Raw genomic sequence first — 24,973 nt, forward strand, 5'->3', positions numbered from 1 at the left:
ATGTGGACAGAGGACCCACTGCTTAATGCTGGAAGGATTTTGTAAATCTGCACGTTTAAAGGCTCAAGCAGCCTTTGCACGAACACAACCTGTGGGGTATGAAAACGAGGCCAGTGGACACCAAAAAAGGAGGTCGGCTGGCAACAGAAAATGCTTTGCGAACGGTGAAAATGGGATTCAAAGATTTTGAGGAAAGTCTGCACAGTTAGAAAGTGAAATCGGGTTAACAGAGGAGGAATGCGGGCCTCAAGGTACAGCACATTGGTAGCCACGAATTTGGGGACGCCAAGGCACATCCGAAGCACCTCCCTCTCCAAAAGGATGAGAGGACGAAGTTTGTATGAAGCCGAGCCTGAAAACAACAGAGAGCCAAATTCTAAAATTGGCCTAACATACAATACGTAAATCATTAGGAGCGTATCCCTGCGCATGCCGTACCTGTGACTACATAACCTCCGTAACATGCCTGCGGCACGAGTCTCTTTTACAGCAACATGGTCGATGTGAGGCCTCCAGGTGAGTTTGTCGTCATAAATGACGCCCAGGTATTTTAGGGATTGAACTTGAGGAATTGGTTGAAATTTGCATGAAAGAGAGAGCACGACAGGATCCTGTAGAGGAAAAACAAGGACGGCACACTTGTTAACATTTAATGAGAGGTGTAAACTGCTCAACCAGAGCTCAAGAAAACTCAAATATGATTGCAACTGATCATAGAGGGAATGTATATCAGGCGCAGCCGCAAAAAATGCTATGTCGTCCGAATAGACGTAAGTGCGGACATGGTGGTGGAGAGGAATGGAGCTCATGAGAATATTGAACAGCACAGGCGAAAGGACAGCTCCCTGCGGAACACCTCTCGTCTGTTTGTACCTCTCGGATTTTACCCCATTATGGACGCAGAAGAATTCCCTGTTATAGAGAAACGCAGATATCGAAGCAACTAAATATTCTGAAAACTGGAGGGACTGTAGCCTGTGTATTAGGATGGAATGCTCTACACTGTCAAAAGCTTTAGAGACGTCGAGCGTAACCAAAGCAGCATAGAGGCGTTGACGACGAGCTAGAAGAATACGACTCTCAAGATCGTTCGTTACAGCGAAAGCTGCGGAGATTCTTCTTCTTCTTCACCATATGATTCCGTGATGCACTACTTCTTCTTTCTGAATGAACGCCTGCTCGCAACTTCACTCTTTTTCTTTTTTTTTTCAAGCGATGTTTATATGATTTAAAATGCCCGCCCCGGTGGCTCAGTTTCCCCGGCGTTCAGCGGCTGATCCCAAAGTAGCTGGATGAAATCTCAGCTGCGGCCGCAACATTTCTACGGAGGCGAAATGCAACAACTCCAATGTGCTGCTTTATGTTTGAACTGTTTTTTTTTTAATCCAGGACTTCTCTGAGAGTTTACCGCAGGTTCTAGCACATTCCGATTAGACAGCGTCACTGGAACAATTATATGAAAGTAGAACCTCCCGCGCGTCTGACCCAGGCTGCCGTGAGAATGAATAACAGCGCAATTTAAACAGCTCATACCCGCCAGATTATCGCCGCGTTTTTGAACACGCGATACAGCAGTTCGTATCGCCTTGGTCAAAATTTTTTTCTTATACATTTTTAAAGCAGAAGCTTTACTAGACCTGCGGCGCCGGTTTCGCTGACGTTGCACGAATTCCTTTGAACAGGAGGAGCGGAGCTGCGTATGTAACCGCGTGACGTACCGCGTGACTCGCACCGGCTGCAGCTGCGCGCTCAGCTGTCGTCGCGGCAGCTGCGCGCTGCCTATGCATTGTCTCGCTACGGACGAAGCAATCCAGCCGAAGCCGACGTCCTCGAGAGTGGGTACTCGCAGACGTCAGGCTGAGTCTGATCATCCGGTGGACGTAGCCAACCGTGCGAGGGATTCAGCAATCGATTAGGAGCGTAAACACGCTAGACGAGCGGCCGAAACCGATGAAACGCTTTGTGGTAGACGCTCGGCACTGCCACAACAGGCCGCATCGTGACTTCACGCTGGTATGCAATCGTGACTTTCGCTTGCATAACCAGGGTCAGCTGAGCTAAGCCGCAGCCATTTTTTTTTCACTCCAAGACCTTGCACCACGCAGTCAGTTAGAGTTGCCCTGCGTGTGCGTTACCTCTTTACTTGCATTTTAAGACAGTTCTAAGCCAAATTTCTTTTGTAGAAGCCCTCAGATGAATCTAGAGGCGAAGCCTTAAGTTCGGAGGACTGTACCGTGCAGAGAACGGAATTGCACATCTGTGGCAGCTCCTGTGGGAGCCCTTCCCGATGGCGCTTTTTAGTGCGAAAACACTCGTATGTTTATCAACACTGACCATGAATCTTGTCTTGATCTTTGCTGTGCCGTTGCCTAGCAACACCGATGCAACCTTAAAAAGAAAGTCGAACCAGCGGCGGCGCGAACCGATCCGCTTCGCAGGCCGCTGTGCGAGACCACTAGGCTATCGCAGCAGCCGTACACGCTGCTGCGATAGCCGAACACACGACCAACTTCCATCAGCAAACCGAAACCTCACCAGAGCTCAACCTGAGTAATACCGACGCCAGACGTGCCGACGATCCAGCAAAGCAAAACCATGAGCCAACCAGGCTAAACACATGCTTTCGCACGTCTGCTCAGCTTAACTATATTAAAACCCTACAAGTTTTTCCCCTGCTACCTTATTCGCCTTCCTCCATCCTTTCCCTCATCACGTCGTTCACGTGTCCACCGAATATGACAGCTACTCCACCAGCCCTTTCCTCTGGAATTTTTATTTCGCGCGCAATCTCCGATCCCGAATATGGGCAGCAACGCGCCCAGCTTCGCGTTCTAGTTGAGGGCGTTGCTTGATGTCGTCCAAGGTGAGGTAACGCCTCAAAGAAGCCCAGCAGTAGTCGTCCAGGTCGTGCAGTTGCACGCGGCCGTCTCCGCGTGGGTGGCACACAACCCGCTCCCGGACTACCCCCGAGAGTCGCATGAACACGTCCATGGGCTCCAAGCGGACCAGTGCTAGGCGAATCATGGCAGCTGCCTCCACTTCGCTGACCGATGCCAGCTCGACAACCTTTTCCAACAGCGCTGGGTGGTTGGCCACTCTTTCCAGGGCCTGGGCACAGCACCTGAAAAGGGGTGAAACATGCCAGAGTGAAACCTAAAGGCAGAACACTCCACATAAGGGAATGAAGCAACAATTTCAGCGCCTTGAGGTCTCACAGTTGCGCGATGCTTTCTGCGTCGATTTCTGTTTGGGTGTTTTTGAATTGCCCTTTCCCTTTAAGCCACTGCATGAGGACCTCCTTCAGAATTTCCGGCGCAACTTTCACCTGTTTTATCCACAATAGAAGTTCAGATTCATATTATTTTTTGAGAATTCAATTAGCTTAAAAGGATCGAATATGGGAAACTTGGAGGGGAAGCAAAAGAAATCATTTTTGTGCTAGCGTTTGAAAACGGGAGTAATCTATGATTAAAGCTGTGGTAGTTCTCAGGCTTCTGTGCACAGCACAGCGCCGTAACAGCGGCGCACGATGAGGTCATTGTGGGCAGTACATTTATAAGTCAAGACAGCATGCTCAAAACAAGACACAAAACCCCATCGCGATTATATTATTTGGTATGCTTTTTGGCGGCATTCGACGAAACATGCAACCGAGGGAATCAAGAACAATGGAAGTCTGCATTACTACTCAGATTACGTCATCACCGAGCTGCTTCACAAACCAAATAAGGTGAGAAGCCGCCTATGCATCTCCCAGTGGGTTAAATCCTACGACGTCTCCTTTTAAAATGCTAGAGCAAAAGGAAAAACTGGGACTGCCTTAGCTACAAGCTGCATACATTCGACTCATTGAATTTCGTTTTTACTCTCAACTAATAAACAAAAGTACCAGCTTTTTACCTTCGTAGCGATCATGGCAAACTTCCAGTTTTGTGTCTCCTTTAGCGCTAATTTCTTACCAAAAAACTGTGTATGCTGCTGCCTTTCCACTGCTTGAATTCTAAGCGATTTCTGCGATCGACTTGAGGCACTAGGATTCGAAGCTAGATGGAGAGCACCTTTTGAGAGGCCAGTCTAGGGAAGCGCAATAAACATACGTCCGCGGCCATTTGCGCAGCACGTTCCCGGAAATCCTCGCAAAAAAAAAAGAAATTAAGAACTGCTTTACTCATGCAAATTTTCTGCTTGAAAAGAGGAAGGGGAAGGAAGGGCAGCTATCTCTTGCTTTCTCCGTGCCTGTTAAGTAAACCGAGATTAGTGAAGAAAGGCACTTGCAAAAGGAACGTAAGCTCAATTATTTCAGTCTCACTTCAGAATGCGTTACGACTTAACTTCTGTTAAGCCTACGAGTTTCGACGCCACCTTTTTTCACTGTGTCTGTGTCCTCCGATGTCTCTTAATGAGAGTTAATAATGTTACGATGAAAACATCTGGAACGGCGCAGCAGCCTTTTACAACGTGACTTTCGTTTCATAACTCTCAGCCAGAAATACGATCTTTTTCGAATCTGCTGAAGCTTTGCTTATTCCAAGCGCGCTTCAAGACACGGCACAACATCGGACGTACGTACCGGTCGAACCGCATGCCGTTGACGAACACAGCGGCGAGCTCGACAAGGTCACAGTTCCGACGTGCCACTTCCCAAACGGCATACCAGGCATTGAACTCTGGGGAGTTCCGTTTCGCCGGCGCCAGAAAGTTGACGCGCTGGAGGCTGTAGTTTTCCGCGATATCCACGGACAATCGTCGATAAAACACGTCCACTTTATCAGAGTTTTCACCGGTAAATTCTGCACAACGGACGACGCTGCTCAGCTTGATTGCATCCGCCAGGCGCTCGATGTCTTCGTCTTTAATATAAACTGCGGCTACAAAAATTTCTTTCAGGCTTTTGTTCTCAAGAAAAGACGAAACGACGATTTTCCACGAACAGTTTGGAACGTTGAGCGTCGCATCGCCCCACGTCGTGGTCAGACGTAGTTTTTGAAGCGAGGTCGTTGTTTTGATACACTCGCTAAGATCCGTGGCTAGTGAATCATCGAGGTCAACAGCTGGGATCCGCAGCAGCAAGCTTGTAAGGTGGTCCAGCGATGGAATTTGCTGCAAAGCTCGGCGGATGTCCTGTTTCGTACACTGCCTGCGAAGACCCCGAACCTCTGAGAAGGCTTGACAGTCCAGTGTGTTCTGGTGATCTCCGACAAAGTAACTTCCCGCGTCAATGACTACCTTCTCCTCCGCGCCAGCCTCGCGTATCAACCTGTACAATTCCTCAATACAGTGATGATCGCGGGGGATCACTTTTACCGTCACTTTTCTCAGGTTCTGTTTTCGAGCCGCAGATGCGAAAATCATCTCCCACTCCACCATCGACAGCATGTGAAAATACAGCGATATCTCCTCCAGTGTCTTGTTCTGCACGAAAGCCACCAGCCACCAGGGATTCACTGTCGATAATCTGAAATCATCCGGCTTTCTTATCGACGTCAAGCTGAGACAACGAAGAACCATATTTTGCGTCAAAATCTTGCCTAGAAGCGGGGAGGTTTCTTGGCCCACGACCAAATTTTCGAATCTCACGTTGGTGATCGTTCTGTTCTCCGACACGCCTTCCAGGATCCAGAGCCACCAACTCTCGCGCTCATAGTAAGTCGCTTCCAGAGGCCTGATCCTGAACGTCGTTAACGTGGTGCTGTTCTTTAGATACTCTGCGAACTCGGCCCGGTTGAGCAGTGAAACCGCTGCATTGTACGGCTCGGCCATTGAGAGTTCCTTCAGAGTGCGGTTTTCACGCAACGCGGCCAAGAAATCGTCAGCTTCCTGTTCGGTTATTCGCAACGATCCAATAATGAGAACAGTCAGGGATGCGGTCGTCCGTAGAAGAGTCGCCAGTGCAGAGGACAGCGCGGCTGGGAGCGACAAGTAGCACTCGAGTCGTTCTAGGCGCACGCATGACGCGATCAGCGCGCTAAGCTTCTCGTGCCTGTGACTTCGGGAAAAGGTGATCTTGAGTGTCTTCACCCACTTGTTCTCGCTGAAGGCCTCGCAGAAGAGATGGTCGTACGGATGGGACACCTTGTCATAAACATCCCAGTAAAGGAGTTCAAGGGTGTCTATGCATCGGTGTGTTTTCAAAAGCCAGTTCAGAAGGTAGTTCGCCTTCTGCCAGTCCATGAAGTCTTCGACCGTAGGGCGGCATCGGCGGCCTGGACCGAGGCTTACCAGCGAAAGCTGGCCGTTCATTCTGGAGGACGCTCGAAGCTCGTAGTGGATGCAGTAGAAAACCTCATTCCACACGGGCAAGTGGTCAAAGATCTGGCAGCTTTGGTCCTCCGTTGCAGTGCAGGGCAGTTCAGCGTCGATGGGAGACGCGGTGTACCAACTGCTGGTGTAGCGCAGACGGGCCAACCATGTCGGCGGGTCCCCGTCGGGCCGTTGCGCAGAACATCCAAGGCTCGCCATTCAGGTGCTGCGTAAACACAGTGGATTAGGTGATACCTGCTTGCGAAAATGATAGAGAAAGTCTGCCTCGTGTACCGCAGCAACTGAGCCAGAAGAGTTACAGTAGCTCGCGTTAGAGTAGACTCCTTTAGCCCTACCGTGTAAAGTGTTACCGTCACCGGTACCGGCGTACCGGGAGCCCGCACGCAGCCAATGCGCGTGTGCAAATCATTTTGACGGCGCCAGATGGCGCCACGTACCCGGCAGCTGCGCACGCGCCAGCAGCATCGGGACCAATCAGCGCGCGCTCACCGCCGGTGGGTGTGCCCCCGGTACTCCGGTAACGGTAACACGGTACACGCTATGCTAAAGGGATCTAGTAGCTCGAACAAGTCTTACCGGTTTGTTATTGCTGCAAATTCTTTTAACTTTACAGCGTTAAGCAGCTCGTGTTGCAGAAAAGCCGGCGTCTGTTCTCGTCGTCGGCGTTGTTGATCGCGAGCGAAAAATCTATGAAACAACCCGGAGAAGTAACCTATGGAGCAGGTCGGCCACATAGGTCACGTGACCTTGTGGCGTCATCACAGCCTGCCCATCAGATTCTGAGCAGCCTGCCCTCCGTGGCACCTAGCAGTTAAGTTAATGGCTGGTCGCTAGAGGTTGCTCGGGAAGAGCAACTTGGAGCAACCTGCCATCGCAGGGCAGTGATGCATTGTTTAAACGCTGCACCACTCCAGCGATCTATGAATGCAAAGTAGAAAATGGCCAACTTCGTATATGTCCATTAACGCATTACGCCTATCCCGTCCTTAACCCATTAAGCCGGAGCTTATGTGTAGCCTCTAATTTTTTCCTCTCAGTGAATTAGGCACATCTTTCATTGCTCGTTAGCAATCTTCGGCGATTCATGAAATTTTTTCAGTATTCAAAGAGTTTAATATTGGCTGACAAGCGACACATCAAAAACGAATCTTGTGTAAACTTTTTCTTGCAAGTCTCCCACTTCACTAAGTCAATGCCGTAAGAAAGGTTGGTATCTGTGGCCTCACCTTAGACTCCAAATAGTGTTAGCACTTTTCCCAAATGTGCAGAATTTTCCTTTCTTTGTTCATACCGATGATGCCTTTATAAGAACAGTGCAGGTGTTTTCATCCGTCACTTCTTGAAGTGCTGCTTGCGATTCTTAAACCTGGGTCATTTGACAGGTTGATGAGTATAGTGTTCGAAAGCTGCACGAAAGCCATGAAGCATTCAGCAGCGCAAGTATCTCCATTAGTTTCGACCAGCTTATTTACTCAAGAGCGCATTTTTCGAGGCCATTAAAACGAATTTTTAAGATTACATCAGCCAGGCATTTTTCATTCACAATGAGCGCATTACTAACCTAACAAAACACCTCTCAAATGGCGAAAACTTTCATTAATTAGTGACCGCAATTCCAAACATTTTTCATGCTGTGTTAACATCAAGGCAGTTGATGACGAGCAACGGTCTCACGGAGTGGAAAGTCTATCGAAAAGAAAAAAATGGCTGAGGCTTGACTTGGTTAAGCCTGCAGAATGCGAAGCATCATCGTGTCGCGTAATTTGGAGGCGCACAACCACAGCGACGGCGCGAGGTGGGCCCCCGTTTCTCCACTGCCGTGACGTCATCGTGTCACGTGGTGTGGCATCATCGTGTCACGTGATTTGGAGGCGCACAACCACAGCGACGGCGCGAGGTGGGCCCCCGTTTCTCCACTGTCGTGACGTCATCGTGTCACGTGGTGTGACGTCATGTATCACGTGATTTGGAGGCGCACAACACAGCGACGGCGCGAGGTGGGCCCCCGTTTCTCTACTGTCGTGACGTCATCGTGTCACTTGGTGTGACGTCATGTATCACGTGATTTGGAGGCGCATAACCACGGTGAAGGGCTGGAGTGGTAGCTAAAGTAGTATGCTTATCATAAAACGTATTTTCGCAAAGCAGAGATAGGCATATGGCAGCGGCTGAAGCGGACGACACTTACGGCAATCACTAGAGGAGGAAAGCTGTGCTAATTTGAGCTTCCTTTAACACGACTTCGACAGTGCGGAAAGAAAAAAAAGGACAAGGAAAAGGATTCTCAGATTACACATAAGAACAATCTACCCCTTGCCTTTTGGGTTTTTTTCTGCATTTCCCCCTTGGAGCTATTTAAGAAGGATCTAGGCAGCTGAATGATCGGAGCTAAAGACCTGCGTAGAGGTTTCCGTCCAATCATATATTCATTTTCTAGCCGGTAGCGAGGTGGTTGCAGTCACTAGTACAGGTAACGCAGCACAGCACAATGACTTATATAGAGCCACCATGTCTTTACACTAAAATATTTCAGCAGGCTTTAGCTCCCCTGAAGCCTGCCGATGCAGAACGCCAGTGCTGTCCCGTTCATCCGCACCTTACTGTCTTCCTTGACAGGTACAGTCCATGCGACCCACACTATGTTACGGGAACTGGTGTCACTTCTTTGCTAACAACTCATAACTTCTACACTGACGCCTATTGAGCTTCTGGAAGGCTTTGCGGAGGATTTGGCGGCGTTTACCGACTGCGTGTCCTCGGTGATGTCTCATAACTTGTATACAGGCGCGCACAGATTGTTCCAGAGGCGTTTCGAAGCTCTTGATGGCTTCGAACACAAGGCAGCGTTTCTTCGGTGTCTGGTCAGCATCTCTAGCGGCGCTGTCGCTCGGCGCCCGCAGAAGAGGGCGAGCAAACACATGAGGATATACGGTACTGGCGTCTCCAGACATAGGTGGGGAGAGATAGTAGATAAAGCCCCTATCCGTAGCTAATCGTCCTGTTCATCGATGACGGTAACCTACTGCGGGGCAAGGGGTTCAAAGGTGTCGAAACAGAATCTGGCCTTCGAGAAACGAGAGAAACGTGCCGCGCCCTTGTCACGTACAGCAGCGGCGCGGATTGATCCGGGAATCACTGCAAATGCGCGTTTAGTAATTTGTCCCCACCAGTCCCCATCTACGGGTTATTTCCGGAGCCGAAGTAGAGATCTGGCCTCGCCCCACATCTGGGTCTTCCAACGTCGCCTAGTTTCAAGCGCCCAATTTCGCCTCCGGCGGCGCCAATAGCCGAGACGCTGACGCGACGCCAAAAAAACAAATGGCTGTGGCTTAGCTAAGGTTAAGCCTGGATATCTCGAAGCGAAAAGCTGCGGCAAGGCGGAGGAGGAGCCGCGCGTGAAGTGAATACGGTGCTGTCTTAGAAGGTTGCTTTAGAGACGTACTGTGGCGTGCATTCCTCTCAGGTGTACACCAAGATATGAGAGACAGGCATTTCCTTTTCTTAAAACCAATTTTCATTTCATTTCATTTTTCTTAAGGACCTTACGGCGCGGTTCAAGGTATCCACCGAGATGTGAGGGAGACAGGCGTCATTTCCTTTCCTTAAAACCAATTTTCTTTTCATTTTCCTTCTCTTACGGCGCGGTTCGGGTGTCCACCGTGTCGTCACGCAGTTCGCGCATGCGCACCTGTGGCTTTTTTTGACGACGGGGCCCACGCTAGCCTCGGTGTTGACTAGCCTAGCGAAGCTTTTCGCTTCAAAACGCTGCCTTGTGGTCGGGCCTTTACACCACGTGTCCCTCCTGACGAGGATTGCTAGTCGCTTCTCCCACGCCGGCAGTTTCTTGCACGCTCATCATGTACGAGGCGAAGAAGAGAATCGATTTCTGTGTTAATAACACGTCACTATTAGGAGCGATTCTACCGGCATAAGGCAAGTGTCAAAGTCATGGTTGCCAGCTCGAGCTAGTAGAAAACATCACAAAGCAGGGTATAGTGACTTCTCTACCGTACTGAGACGGTGGTTAAATTTAGCAACACGAAAATATCTTTTCGGAAAGCATTTTGGCATCTTTAAGGCATGAAGCCGTCAATAATACTGCCAAGCAACAAAGTCTCCTTTCATATCGAGAATTAAAGGGACGCTTACATATGGCATAAACGAACATTCTGGACGCGATAGCAGAAATTCTTATGTGAAGGCCAAGTCGGCCTTTCTGCATTAAAAAAGACATTATTGTATAGAAGGTAACAGCACAGCTAACAGTATAAAAAACCATTAGAATCCGCTAGTAGCAAGCGTGGCCGTATTGAGTCCGTCGGGCCGCTCCAAATTTCATGCAATGTCTCTTTTAAAATCCTCAACCCTTACGACTTTAAAATTACGACTTACGACTTTAAACTTACGACTTCAAAATCACACACACACATACCTCAACAGTAATTCGAAAAGGACTGATCACCTTCCCGTCTGGAGATTGCTTGTCATGCTTTCTCCGCTCTGCAGTTCATAGTTCCCCTAGAACTAGGAAGGAATGGCCTCTGCAATTTTTTTAGCCAGCGGCTAGCAAAAGAGTGAACGGGCCTCCAATTATCGCCTGCCTATTAACATACTGACCAATGCACTCACGTATCATTATAAGCCCGTCTGCACAACGTTAAAATCACGACTATCAGACAAGTACTTCGTTCAGGTCGTTTATAACATGTTATAGCGGGTTTAAAGTCATAAATCTGCACATTGTCAATGAGACGTCTTTGTGAAATGTTGTGTATGGGGGTTTAACGCCCCAAAACGACTAAGGCTATGAGGGCCACCGTAGCAGGAATCTCACCTCCCATTCTTGGCCTCCACAGCCGAAAGCACAAAGCCGCCGTCGTGGCTTAAGCCCATCAGTGAGAACTACAACAGATCAAAGAGTATTTGCGGCTAATCGCTTTGGGTGTACCAGTGGTGCCACACCAGATTCCCTAAAAAAAGAAAACTCACTTCAGAAGCCGCCGAACGTCCGTTCTCTGTCTTCTTCGTACACCGTCCAGTTGTTCGAACGCTCTTCTTCTTCTTCACCATATGAAAATGGCTCGCGCCGGAAGCACAACTTCGTTCTTGTCGTCTTGCACTTGCCTTTCGGTCTGAATGAGGAGCTGCAGTCACTAGGCAAAGGCTTCGCTTGCTCCCGCGGTCACGAGTCGCTCGCACAGGACTGTAGGCGTGGCCTGGTGCTTGCATTTTACCTGCAGAGTGGCTCAGGGGATGTGCCGTTCGGTAGCTGACCAGAAAGAGCATCACACGTAATCGAATTCCGGGCGCGGCGGCCGTTTTTGCACAGCGTCGAAGTGCAAAAAAGTCCGAGAACTGCGAGGTGTTAGTTCAAGTGGCAGTAGTGGTAGTGAAACTTTATTACCAGCGGATACAGAGGAGCGACCCGAAGAAGCTCCCTTCTTAAACGACGGCCGCTATCCCTGGGGCAGCGGCGGCATCTTCAGCCAGCTGGAGGAGCTTGATCTGTGTATCCGGGTCGGGGCTGAGCATTTAAAAGAATTTAATTAGTGCTAACACCCGTGCTAACGTAAACGATCAGCACTAGCAGTCCACATTGGGATTTTAATATTATACGTTTTTGAATTGAAAAAAGAATTGGTTCTTCAGGAAATGAAACGACGCAGTAATTGTCTCATCTTGATGGACACCCGAACTGCGCCGTAAGGGAAAGGAGGAAGATGGGAGTAACAGAAGAAAGAGAGGAGTAGGGGCCTTAGTGGAGTACTCCGGAATAGTTTTGACCGCCTGGGAATATTTATAAAGTGCGCCGACATCGAACAGCACATGGGCGCCGTCGGCACTTCGCCTCCATCGAAACGCGGCCGCTGCTATCGGTTTCGAACTATTATTACTCCGGCTCAATAGCCGAGTGTTCTAACCACTGAGCAACGGCGGTGGATTATTGTGGCTCGTAGCTCGAGCCAGTGGACACGCCCGTGATTTCATCATCCTTACTTCAGTCGCAACAACACAAAAGGATAGGAAAAGGTACCGTAGTGAAGGGTTCCGCAAATTTTCGACCACCTGGGAATCGTTAACACGCACTGACATTACTGACAGACGCCTTTTGAGGCTACCGGCGCCATCAGTGCCACCCGTGCTACCGGCTACCAGCCAAGCCGAGATTCAGCCCGGGTCATTCGTCTCCGAAACCCGAAAGACGGTCATGTGCTGCGCGATGTCACTGAAAGATAAAATTGAAAATTAGTTTTTGAGTAAAGGTGTTGTCGCAGTAATTGTCACACCTCGATGGACACCCGAATTGCGTCGTTAAGGGAGGAAGGTGGCAACGAAAGTAGAAAAGGCGAGAGAGGTGCCGTAGTGGAGGGCTCCGGATTATGTGCGACCAGCTGGGGATGTTTAACGTGCACTGACATCGCACAGCACAAGGATGCATTCTGCGTTTCGCCTCCTTCGAAACGTGGCCGCTGAGAGATGTGGAGGAGGAGCAGGAATAAGAGGAAATGCCGGGAGGTTAACCGTAAGAATAATCGGTTGGCTACCCTACACAGGAGGAAGGGGGTGAGGGGATAAAGAAATGAAAGAGAAAGGAGATTAAAATAAAATTGAAATCACATGAAAGTTAGCATTCGTGAAGTCAAAGCCTATCATGCAGCCAGAAGTCCGCAAGAAGCGGAGCAGTGCCTTTGAGGCCCTCACCGCCGAAGATCGCCGCGGCCAGTGGCCGAGAGAGAGAGAGAGAAAACTTTATCGTACAAGGAATTCGGGGCACGCCCCAGGGTCCCCGCACGACCCCACTGCACTCAAGTGTTTATGTTCCTAAGGTCCATAACACTGGCAGCCCGGCCGGTTTCGATGGTCTGCACGGCCGGGTCCTCCGAGCGCAGCAGGGTCTCCCAGTCCTCCCAGGTCTTGAGGTTCTCTAGGTCCCGCGGGGGAGGGTCCGCCGGGCAGAGGGAAAGGATGTGGAGGAAAGAGGCGAAGGGTTCTGGGCATAGGGCGCATGCTGGATTGGGGAAGGAGGGATGATAGTGGGCTAGGGTAAGGGGTGAGGGTAGAGAGTGTGTTTGTAGTCTGCGCCAGAGCGCTGCGTGTTTGTTATCTAGGGAGGGGTGGGGCGGGGGGTAGAGCTGGCCGAGAATCTTCATTTCCGTCAGTGGGCGTAGATCTAGACGCTCCAGCGCACGGCTGAGAGACTACCTTTCGACGCTGTAGCCAGGGCAGTCACAAAGATTGTGGGGTATAGCTCGGAGGACCAGGCCGTGCAGACCATCGCAACCGGCCGGGCTGTCAGTGTTATGGACCTTAGGAACATAAACACTTGAGTGCAGTGGGGTCGTGCGGGGACCCTGGGGCGTGCCGCGAATTCCTTGTACAATAAAGTTTTTTCTCTCTCTCTCTCTCGTCATACCCGCAGATGGCACATGCAGGGCAATCAGCCATACCTATCAAGAAAAGGTAATGGTTGGTGAAAGCTACAACAAGCCACAGGTGACACAGTAAAGTTTCATCACGTCGTGGTAGGCCGGATGGAAGCCGGAGCTGGGTCCAAGGATTTTAAATGTGAATTGAAAAATTGGCCGGAATTCCATGCGGGAATCGTGATGTCCCGCACAAGTGCGCGAAGCCTGCCCGCTGCGTCGGATCTCGAAAGGGGAATCGACACAAAACCGTCATCCTGGAGAGTAGTTCGCGCGACCTCATCCGCGCGGTGATTTCTTGCTATATCATGGGTGCATAAAGGTGGTCAATTTGTTTTTAAACATTAATGTGTCACGTTTGGTAGCAATGCAATCCGGAAGACCATTACAACACTTGATAGCACGTGGGAAAGCAGAATAATTAAACGTGTGTTCGGCCGAATAGACGTTGCAAGCTAAGATTATTGAAGTGCGCATTAGGCGCGTAAGTGGCAGTGTTGACGCGTGACGACTGTACATTAGTTTCTGTAGTAAGCAAAGAAGTGCGATATCCCTACGTGTCTGTAAACTTGTTAGCGATAAAGATAACTTGGTGCTTGTTAAGTTGGAACGACGATTGTAGTCGTGAGAAATAAAACGCGCTGCACGGTTCTGAATTACTTCGAGGGAATGAATTAAATAAGCCTGATGTGGTGACCACATAGCTGATGCATATGTCTGAGCATGCTGAATGGAGCTTCCCGCTCGGTAAACTAGCTTCAGCAGGGTTGAACCTCATCCAGCTTTTTCTAATCTTTCCTCGTTGAACACGCAGACTGCACTGTGAAAGAAGGAAGCAAACAGATAGCGAAATAAGGGAGAAATAAGAAGTGCGATAGAGGAGGAAAAAATTTTAAATGGGCTTTTTAGGAATGAAATGGCGCAGTAATTGCGTCACATCTCGTCGCACACCCGAAGCAGACCGCAAAAGAAGGGAGGAAGGCGGGAGTGAAAGACGAGAGATAAGAGGTATTATAGTGAAGGGCTCCGGAATAATTCAGGCCGCCTGGGAATCTTTAAAGTGCACTGATATCGCAGAGGAATTCTTTGCTGTGCACTGACACCACACAGAACACGGTTGAGCAGTTTCAATCCCGGCCGTGGCGAAACGCAAAAGGCACCCGTATGCTGAGTGGACAGTGCCCATTAAAGAACCCCAGCCAGCCGAAATTATTCGAGACCACAACGGCATATCTTTCTCAGTTTCTCCTTTCATTCCTTCCTTCGTCCCTTCCTTCACGAAGCGATTGAGGGGTCCACAGAGAAATGATAGCTACAGGGCCTTTCAGTCCTTATTTTTAATGTTTTTAGGAAAGGAAATGGCGCAGTAACTTTCTCACGTATCTCGGTGGATACTTGAACCGCGCCGTATGAGAAGGAGGGAAGGTAAGAGTGAAAGAAGAAAGAGAGAAAAAGGTGCCGTAGTGTAGGTCTCCGGAATAATTTCGACCACCTGTGGATCTTTAACTTTTCAAAGGAAAGCGCTGCGCAAATTGATACGAAGCGCTTGAATAATTTTCAAAGCCTGGGGATCAATATGCACTCTCCTCGTCCTGCAGGGGCACCCTTTTTCGATTTCACTTTCAGGGAAACGCGGCCGCCGGGGTCGGGATTTGGTCCTGCGTGCTTGCGCTCAACAGTCGAATGATGTGCACCCACTGCGCCATCATAGCGAGTGCGGCGAGCCTAGCTGTGCAACAAGAGCCCCAGGTGGTCGAAATTTCCGGAGCTCTCCACTACGGCGTCTCTCGTAGCCTCAGTCGCTTTGGGACGTTAGACCCCATAAACCAAACCAAACCATCACTGCTGAAATTTGCAGACAGATGGAGCAGAGGTTATGCGTAAAGATAAGGTGCCGAGGTCCTTGCTCCAGACGGAATCCAATTCGGCCATGTCAACTTCAATAACACAGTGGAACTGTAGAGGCTTTAAGGACCGCACTAAGCGGGCCAATTTCCGCCTCTACCTTGAAACTTTCGAGTCCTTACCAGCCGTGGTTGCCCTCCAAGAGCCAGGCCTGGGCGCCACAATTTCAAATTACACGACGTTCCAACAGGATCCCGCGTCTTGTCTTCTCGTTCACAAAGACTACACAGCCAACCTAGTGGATCTCGACCTCCAACTAGAGTACTCTTATGTAATGGTGACCCTCCTACCAGTCCGCCGCAGGGACCCACCGTTGCATATACTCAACGTATACTGCTCTCCCAAACTAAAGCGAGTGACTTTTGCGGACCTCTTTAGCCGCGCGCTAAGAGTAGCGGGCCGCGATCCCCTGCTGATTGTGGGCGACTTTAACGCTCCCAGTCAGCAGTGGGGGTATCGCAAGGAGGAGTCGCGCGGGCGGAAGCTGGCGGAGCTTGCGTCCACGTTGGGCCTCACCCTCCACACGGACCCTGTCCACCCAACCCGGCTAGGAAATTCCGTGACACGGGATACGTGTCCGGACTTAACCTTCACTCGCAACATGCGACACGCAGACTGGCTCAACACCGAGGAGACCCTCGGTAGCGACCACTGCATCATAAATACTACACTACGCACACGCCCCCTCAAGCGTCCCAGAACACAAGCCCATATCCCAGATTGGACGAAATTCAGGCAAAATTTTAACTCCATTGATAACACACCCATTTCCGCGCAAGGCTACACAGCATGGTCCCAACAGCTGCTGGCACACCTTTCCTCGCATGAAACACACATCCAGCTCTCAGAGGCGGTCACGGACGTGGATAACCACCTTCTACACCTCTGGGAAGCCCGTCGCAGCCTCGTCCGCCGTTGGCGACGCCAGAAACACAATAGAAAGCTTAAAGCTCGAATTGCCGAGCTTACCCAGAAAGCGGCAGAGTACGCGGCCCAACTCGCCGACACCAACTGGGTAGATAGATGCAACACGGCCGCGCGACAAATGTCCAGCCGAAACACGTGGCGTCTCTTTCGAGCCCTAACCGACCCAACACAAACACGAACCGAAACACAAAAACATTTGCACCGAGCCCTGCACGCTTTTTCTGGCAACACGACTCAACTGGCACAGAAACTTCGGGACCAGTATCTGTGTACAGCCCAAGACCCCCGTGGATCTGCGTACTCTTATGCAGGCAGAGAGAACACGGAGCTGGATCAACCTTTCCAGCTCCATGATCTGCGGGCGGCTCTCGCCAAAATGAAACGGGGCACTGCGCCAGGACGGGATAAGGTCACCGTCAAGCTTTTGACGAACCTGCCCGACTTGGCATACCAGTCCCTCCTGGAATACGTCAATGCGATTTGGCGCGGGGACACCCCCCTGCCAATCGAATGGAAAACGGCTTTGGTCACTTTTATTCCTAAAGCTGGCAAACCAATTGACACAGATAACCTCCGCCCCATCTCTCTCACCTCATGTGTGGGCAAACTAATGGAGACGATGGTGCGGGATCGGTTATCTACATATCTTGAAAACAAACAAGTCTTTGCGAGCACCATGTTCGGATTCCGCCCACACAGATCCACACAGGATGTCCTCCTGCAACACAATCGGGAAGTCCTTGACCCCCTCGAATGCCCCCATAATGACCGGGTAGTACTCGCCTTGGATCTTAAAGGGGCATTTGACAATGTAACACATGAGATCATACTCACTAACTGTCGTGTCCGGTCGCTGTGTTGAATGCAGCGAAAGACGCACACGGTACTTTAAGACTTCGTTTATTTAAAGCCGATGAGGGTGCGACCAGCGTCGACCGAGGCAGGAGCCGAACTGGCCGCCCGAAGAAAGGAGGGAGCGGAGAAGCGTCCACGGGAGGGAGTGGCTTCCCAAAACAGGAGGAGGATGCGGGGGTGCACCATGGGGGGGGCATCTGGCGACAACGTGCGACGAGGGGCAAGTGGTCGTTAGGAGGAGGATGCGAGTGGTCGTTAGGAGGAGGATGCGAGTGGTCGTTAGGAGGAGGATGCGGGGGCGCACACACACAAAAGCAATAAGGGGACACAACACTTCCTTCCCCCTTAGAAAGTTGCCTGGTATCGTGCAGGGGGTCGGCGCTCACGCGTGGAGGCGCGCTGGCTTTGTGCGCTCGGGGGAGAAACACTTGTAGGCTGGCTGTTGTTCGCTGTGTCTCCTAGGTCTGTCCTGGGCGAAGTCTCTTCTTCCGGGAAGAGGTGCCAGGCTATGTGGGAAGATGGTGCACGTGTTCTCTCCGCTGGCGGACAGCTCTCAGACGGCGTCGTAAATCTACGCAGCTGGTTGAGATGTCGGCGTGCTACTGTGCCATGTATGTTGACGAGCCAAGAGCGCAGGCCTATGCGTCTGACAATTGTAGCTTCCTCCCAGCGTGGCTTTTTCAGAAACTGTCGGGCGAGGACGCGCTGCCCCTCATTAAGCGTGCCGCAGCGCGGAATTGCTTTTTCTTCCCGGAACGTCTCTGCCTTTGGCTCGGGGAGGATGGCTGTGAGCTGGGTTCGCATTTCACGCTCGAACATCATTTTCGAGGGGGTCTCGCCTGTTGTGCTCTGAACCGTCGTGTGCTGCTTGAAGAGAAAGCGCGCAAGGCGGCGCTGCAGCGAGCCTGTCTGATCTCTTTCAAGGGCGCGTTTTAGCTCGGCTACGTAGCGCTCGGCTTGTCCGTTTGTCGCTGGGTGGTAGGGGGCCGATGTAACTGATGAGATCCCGTTGTCGCGATAAAACTTGAGGATCTCCGCAGACACAAACGGTGTTCCGTTGTCCGACACTACCTTGCGCGGCAGGCCGAACGTTGCAAATAGTGATCGGAGGTTGTCAATGACTGCTGCCGAAGTCGTCTGTCCCATTTGCCTTATCTCAAGCCACTTTGTGTAGGCATCTACGACCACAAGGAAAGTGCAGCCCTCAATTGGTCCTGCAAAATCAATGTGCAGTGTGTGCCATGGTGTGTCTGGCTTTTCCCATTCTGGGACAGGAGCTTTCGGCGGGGCGCTCCGGCTGCTCTGGCAAGGCTTGCATTCTCGCACCACTGTTTCGATGTCGTTGTCAATGCCAGGCCACCACATGTAGCTTCTGGCACACTTTTTCATTGCAACGATGCCCCGATGTCCGGCGTGGATGAGAGACATAGCTTGAGCGCGTAGTTCTCTCGGCATCACAACTCGGGACCCAAATATGATGCAGCCGCGATGGGTGCTCAACTCTGTAGCTCGCCTGCGGTAAGCGTCGAAGTTGTCCCCTTTGAGTTTATGCACGTTGCCTTGTTGAACAGCTGTGTAAACTAGCCGGAGAGCTGCGCACTTCTGCGTAGATGCTGCAACTGTGCCTGCTGTAAGCGGAGGTTCTGGCAGTGCTTCGAACATCAGAACGTCTCCTGGTGGAAATGGTTCGTCAACAGTTGCGTCTAGTGGCAGACGGCTTAGCGCATCGGCGTTTTGATGTTTACTCCCATTGCGGTAGACCAGAGCGTAGTCGTACGCTGAGAGTTTGATGCACCAACGTGTCATTCGCGGAGACAAAGTTGGTGGCATAGGCCTTTGTGGTCCCAGAATGCCCAATAGCGGTCGGTGATCGGTTATAAAGGTCACCTTCCGGCCGGCAATGTACTGGTGAAAATGTGTCGCCGCGTAGACGATGGCTAGCCCTTCTTTGTCAAGTTGCGCGTAGTTGCGTTCTGCTTGCGACAACGTACGTGAGGCGAAGGCGATGGGAGCTTCCCTTCCTTGCTCGTCAGTTTGCGATAGAACCGCGCCGACTCCGTACGGTGATGCGTCGCAAGCCAAAAGCAGAGGCTTCCTTTCGTCGTAGTGGCGGAGGACTGTATATCTTCGAATCAGGTCTTTCAGGGCATCGAATGACTGCTGATGGCGTGGCGACCATGTCCATGTCACATCTTTCCGAAGGAGTTGGTATAAGTCGTTGGCCACGGTAGCTCTTTGTTCCAAGAACCGGTCGTAGAACGTCAAGAGTCCGAGAAAAGCCTGTAGCTCCTGCTTGTTTGTTGGAGCTCGTGCTTCTGTGATCGCTCGCACTTTGTCCTCGGTAGGGTGAATGCCTTCCGCATCAATTCGGTGTCCCAGAAATTGCACCTCTGGCACCGCAAAACAGCACTTCGATTTGCTTATGCACAAATTAGCGTTTGCTAGCCTTTCGAGAACGAGCTCTAGGCGCACTGCATGCTCTTCAGTGGAAGTGCCACTGATGATGACATCGTCAAGGTAGACACAAACTCCTGGGATGCCCTGAAGCACTGTCTCCATGAATTTTTGAAATATGGCCGGGGCTGCAGCTACGCCAAAAGGCAGTCGCTTGACTTTGTACAAGCCTTTCAGTGTGTTAATTTCCAATAATTCAGCAGTTGACTCGCTCACCTTCAGCTGCTGATACGCCTGGGTGAGGTCCAATGTGCTGAAGACTCTTGCGCCACGTAGTACACTGAATACTTCTTCAGGTGTCGGTAGCGGGTAAGAGGACGCTTTAGTCGCAAGATTGACGGTGCTCCGGTAGTCTCCGCAGAGGCGTATGGTTCCGTTCTTCTTGCGAACTACGACAAGTGGTGTGGCCCATTCTGAATGCTGCGTCGGCTCGATGACACCTTGCTGCTCCAGTTTGTCCAACTCTTTTTCAACTGAATCTCGGAGAGCAAACGGCACCGGCCTGGCCTTCAGAAATTTGGGTTGCGCGTTGTCCAACAACTCCAGTGTGACCGGGGGCCCTTCGTTTCCTGGAATCTCTTCCGAGAATACTCTTTCGTATTTCTCTTGCAGTTGCTCAACCATGTTCTGGCTCGGCGTCTGGTGTATGCCGCATATCATCACGCCTAGTGGAGAAAACCAGTTTCTCCCTAGAAGGCTTGATCCTGTGCCCTTCACAACAAGCAGAGGTAGCGTATGGGTCTGGCCGTTGTAGTTAACCTGCACGTTGGCAGAGCCCAATAGTGGCAGATTCTGTCCTGACCACGTTCGCAGGTGCGTGTCGTCTTGTTGCAGGGCGGGTGCGTCAGATGGCCATGAAGTTCGGAACGTGTCCTCACTGATCAGAGTACAGGCTGCGCCGGAGTCCACCTCGAACTTAATCAGCTGGTGATGTACGCTTACTTCTGTAAAAATCTTCGGTCGCGTGCCGAGATTCATGGTGTTCAGGTCGTACAACACAGATGGTGTTGCTGATGTTGTTCCATGGAGATCAGATAGCGGCGTATTCTCTGAGGCGTTGACGCTGTGATTAGGCTGGGAAGGTGACTTTATCTTGGCAAGTCTCCGTTTCGTAATGCATGCTCTTTCGATATGCCCTCGCTTGTGGCAAAAATTACACGTGGCTGACTGGAATCGACATCCCTGGGGGTTGTGTTGGTCGTCACACCGCCAGCAGCGTTGTGCCTTTTTGACCGATTTTACAACAACAGAAGGCTTGCGCACCTGGTTGCTTGTCTGGTGTACCGGCTCGGTGTACCGGCGAATCCCTCTCTGCTGGTGACCGGCGCTCTCCGCTCGAACGGCGATGTCGTAAGCTTTGCTGAATGTGAGGTCCTTCTCAGCGAACAGGCGCTGCTGCAGTGACTCGTCACTCAGTCCGCACACAAATCTGTCGCGTAACATCACGTCCAAGGGAAGCATGGTGGTGTTAGCAGAAGAAGCTGCGTCTCCCTCCTGCCCGGTAGCTGTTGTCGACAGCGTTCCAAAATTGCAGTCGGCAGCGAGCTTCTTGAGCGCGGCTACGTAGGCGCTCACAGTTTCTTCTCCCAGTTGATCTCGTCGTTGGAAGCGAGCCCGGCTGTAGACCTCGGATGGCCTTGGGTCGTAGTGCTTTTGCAGCGCTTTTACGATGTCGTCGTAAGACACTGCCGCTGGTGTGCTTGGCTGAATAAGGGCGCAGACAGTATCGTAGGTCTGCTCCCCGCACAGCGTCAGCAGGTTGGCCCTCTTCAAGGCTGGGTCTGTGATGTTGTTAGCTTCAAAGTAGAACTGAAGGCGTCCAACCCACGATGACCACGATGAGCCGTTGAACTCTGGTATCTGATTGGGAAACCCTCGCGTAGCCATGGCTTGTCAATAGCGTTGCGTAGCGCGGGTCGAATCCACTTTCTCGTCGCCACTGTCGTGTCCGGTCGCTGTGTTGAATGCAGCGAAAGACGCACACGGTACTTTAAGACTTCGTTTATTTAAAGCCGATGAGGGTGCGACCAGCGTCGACCGAGGCAGGAGCCGAACTGGCCGCCCGAAGAAAGGAGGGAGCGGAGAAGCGTCCACGGGAGGGAGTGGCTTCCCAAAACAGGAGGAGGATGCGGGGGCGCACCATGGGGGGGCATCTGGCGACAGCGTGCGACGAGGGGCAAGTGGTCGTTAGGAGGAGGATGCGAGTGGTCGTTAGGAGGAGGATGCGAGTGGTCGTTAGGAGGAGGATGCGGGGGCGCACACACACAAAAGCAATAAGGGGACACAACACTAACCTAAGTCACACCGACTGTGGCCTCAATACATTCCAATACATAAGACAATTTTTAATAGATCGTCAATCCTACATTCGAATTCAAGATAGAGACCATGGTCCTTACCTACTCGGCACGCGGGGAACCCCTCAAGGCGCGGTACTTTCCCCGCTGCTCTTCAATCTGGCCATGATGCACCTGCCGGCCCAGCTGAGTGGTGTCGCCGGCGTGCAGCACGCCCTGTACGCCGATGACATCACCCTGTGGGCCACGCAGGGCAGCACAGGAGACATTGAAACCAGCCTGCAAACAGCGGCGACGATAGTAGACCGCTACGCCCGCCGCTGCGGTCTTCAATGTTCCCCTCAAAAATCGGAATTTGTGCACCTCCGCCCCTCACAGAAGTGCACAACTAAAATATCTCTCTCTCTTGCGAGTGGTCCCATACGCGAAAGTGATGAGATACGGGTACTCGGACTCTACATCCACAAACACAGGCGGCCAGACACTACATTGGCCAAACTCCGTAAGGTGGGGGACCAGGTGGGCCGCATGGTCCGCCGGGTTTCCAACAAACGCGGAGGGTTACGAAGTAAGGATGCCTTGCGGCTGGCAAACGCCTTCGTAACTAGTCGAATTCTCTATTCGACTCCTTATCTCCACCTACGGAAACAAGAGGAGGACGCCCTTGAGGTCATCCTTCGCAAAATTGTTAAACGTGCCCTTGACCTCCCCATCACTACTTCAAACAGCCGGCTTATGGCTCTTGGGGTGGTGAATACTTTCCGGGAACTCCGGGAGGCGCACCTTACAAACCAGTACACGCGCTTGTCGCTAACGGAGTCGGGTCGCCGCCTTCTTGCTCGACTCCATATCCAACACACCCCTCCAATGGAAGACAGGTTTCGCATCCCGGAACTGTGGAGACGTGCCCTCCACGTGCGGCCTCTTCCAGCAAACATGTCACATGAAGACCATAATGGTCGGCGCCTGGCACGAGCGGAAGCGCTAGCCCGATATTATGGCAACAAAACAGGTGTATACTACGTCGACGCCTCCGGCCCTCACCACGGGGGATGGTACACGGCCGCGGTAGTTCACAACAACAACACAGTTAACGGCCTAACTTTCAGAGCCCGCAGTGCAACACAAGCAGAAGAGGTCGCGATTGCTCTCGCGGCCTCACATTCCAATTCAAAATACATAATCACCGACTCGCGAGGGGCCTGTCGGAACGTCGAAAAAGGCTGCACTCCCTTCCTAGCCTATCGAATATACCAAAATTGCATACGGGATACGGACCCCGCACACCGTTACCTCATATGGGCCCCTGCTCATCAGGGGTTGGCAGGAAACGAGGCAGCAGACGCAGCCGCCCGCGCGCTCTCTCACCGGGCTGTTTTCTCCTCCCCGTCCGATCAGGAACCCGATTTTAATCCGGTCTATACATTCAAAGATATTACAACATATTATCAAAATTGTCATCGCCTTTACCCTAGCCCATGTAAAGGCCTGAAGAAGGCGGATGAGCGGCTCCTTCTCCGCCTTTTCACCAATACATTGCTGTGCCCGGCAGCGCTAAAACATTTTGACCCCTCCTTTAGCGGCAGCTGCCCCCACTGTAGTGCAGTGTCTTCTGACACTTATCACATGGTGTGGGCCTGTCCCTCCAACCCCGCTATTCCCCCCATCCCCAACCCAACCCGGGAGGACTGGGAGGCGACCCTGCTCGGCTGCCACGACTTACAGGCCCAACAAGCCTTAGTCGGGCGCGCCCGGGCGGCGGCAACCGCCACTGGTGTCCCGTACTAGGGACCTCCACCTAGTGTTTGTAAGGATCGGTCCCTTACGGGCTGATCCAAACATACCTCCTGCTCATTCGTAATAAATGTTTTCACCACCACCACCACCAGACGGAGACCTGAACCGCGGCGTTTGGCATGGATAAACATTGAAAATCTAAAATTGTTTTTGACAAAAAGAAATGACACAGTAACTGTCTCACGTATCTCGGTGAACAACTGAACCGTGCCGTAAGGGAAGGGAGGAAGGTGGGAGTGAAAGAAGAAAGAGAGAAAAGTGCCGTAGTGGAGGTCTCCCGAATAATTTCGACCACTTGGTAACGTGTACTGTCATCGCACAGCACACGGGCGTCTTTCGCGTTTCGCCTCCATCGAAACGCGGCCACCGTGGTCGGGTTCGAGCCCGGGTACTCCGCCTCGGTAGAGGAGCGCCTTATTCACTGAGCCACACTACAGGGCTTGGAATGATTTCGACCACCTGAGTTACCTAACAGATCAGTGTAACGACCGGTGGTGGTGGTGAAAACTTTATTTGAAACTGGGGAGTTTGGGATACGTAGGTCCTTGGGCCCCCGCAAGGCCCCACTGCACTCAAACGTTCATGTCCCTGAGGCTCATCACGCTGGCAGCCCGGCCTACGGCGATGGCTTGCTTGGCCGGGCCCTCGGAGCGCAGTAGGGTCTCCCATGCCTCCCAAGGGGTAAGGTGCTCCAGGCCCCGCGGGGGAGGGTCCGCCGGGCAGAGGAAAAGGATATGGTCGAGAGTGGCTTTGGGGTGGTGGCAGAGGGTACAGGAGGGGTTTGTGTGGACTTGGTGATAGGGCGAGCGTATATAAGGGGAGAGTAAAGTGCGTGTTTAGAGTCGCCTCCAAAGTATCTGATGGTAATTGTCGAGGGAGGGATGGGGTGGGAGGTAGAGTCGACGCTCAGCTTCGCAGGCCTGCGTCATTTCACTGAATGAGAGCATGCGCTCCCGCGAAAACCCCAGATCGGAAGCCGCCGGTGCCCGTTTGAGAGAAACTCGGGCGTCCTCGTTCCCGGGATTCCCGGAGTGGGCAGGCACCCATATCAGC

The 24,973-nt window shown here is 51.8% G+C and overlaps 1 protein-coding gene across 1 annotated transcript; it reads right to left on the bottom strand.

The window, feature by feature from the left end:
* Nucleotides 1-2,772: 2,772 nt before the first annotated feature.
* LOC149348438 (uncharacterized) lies at nt 2,773-6,459 on the bottom strand. The gene is made up of 2 exons (XM_089541763.1): nt 4,571-6,459; nt 2,773-3,121 (listed from the first exon to the last, which is right to left on the bottom strand). Exons 1-2 carry the CDS (start codon nt 6,457-6,459, stop codon nt 2,773-2,775), a joined length of 2,238 nt encoding a protein of 745 aa, XP_089397889.1.
* Nucleotides 6,460-24,973: the final 18,514 nt, after the last annotated feature.

The sequence above is a fragment of the Amblyomma mixtum genome, chromosome 4, assembly GCF_055824585.1.
Source record: "Amblyomma mixtum isolate Tamu chromosome 4, ASM5582458v1, whole genome shotgun sequence".
NCBI classification, from domain to species: Eukaryota; Metazoa; Arthropoda; class Arachnida; order Ixodida; family Ixodidae; genus Amblyomma; species Amblyomma mixtum.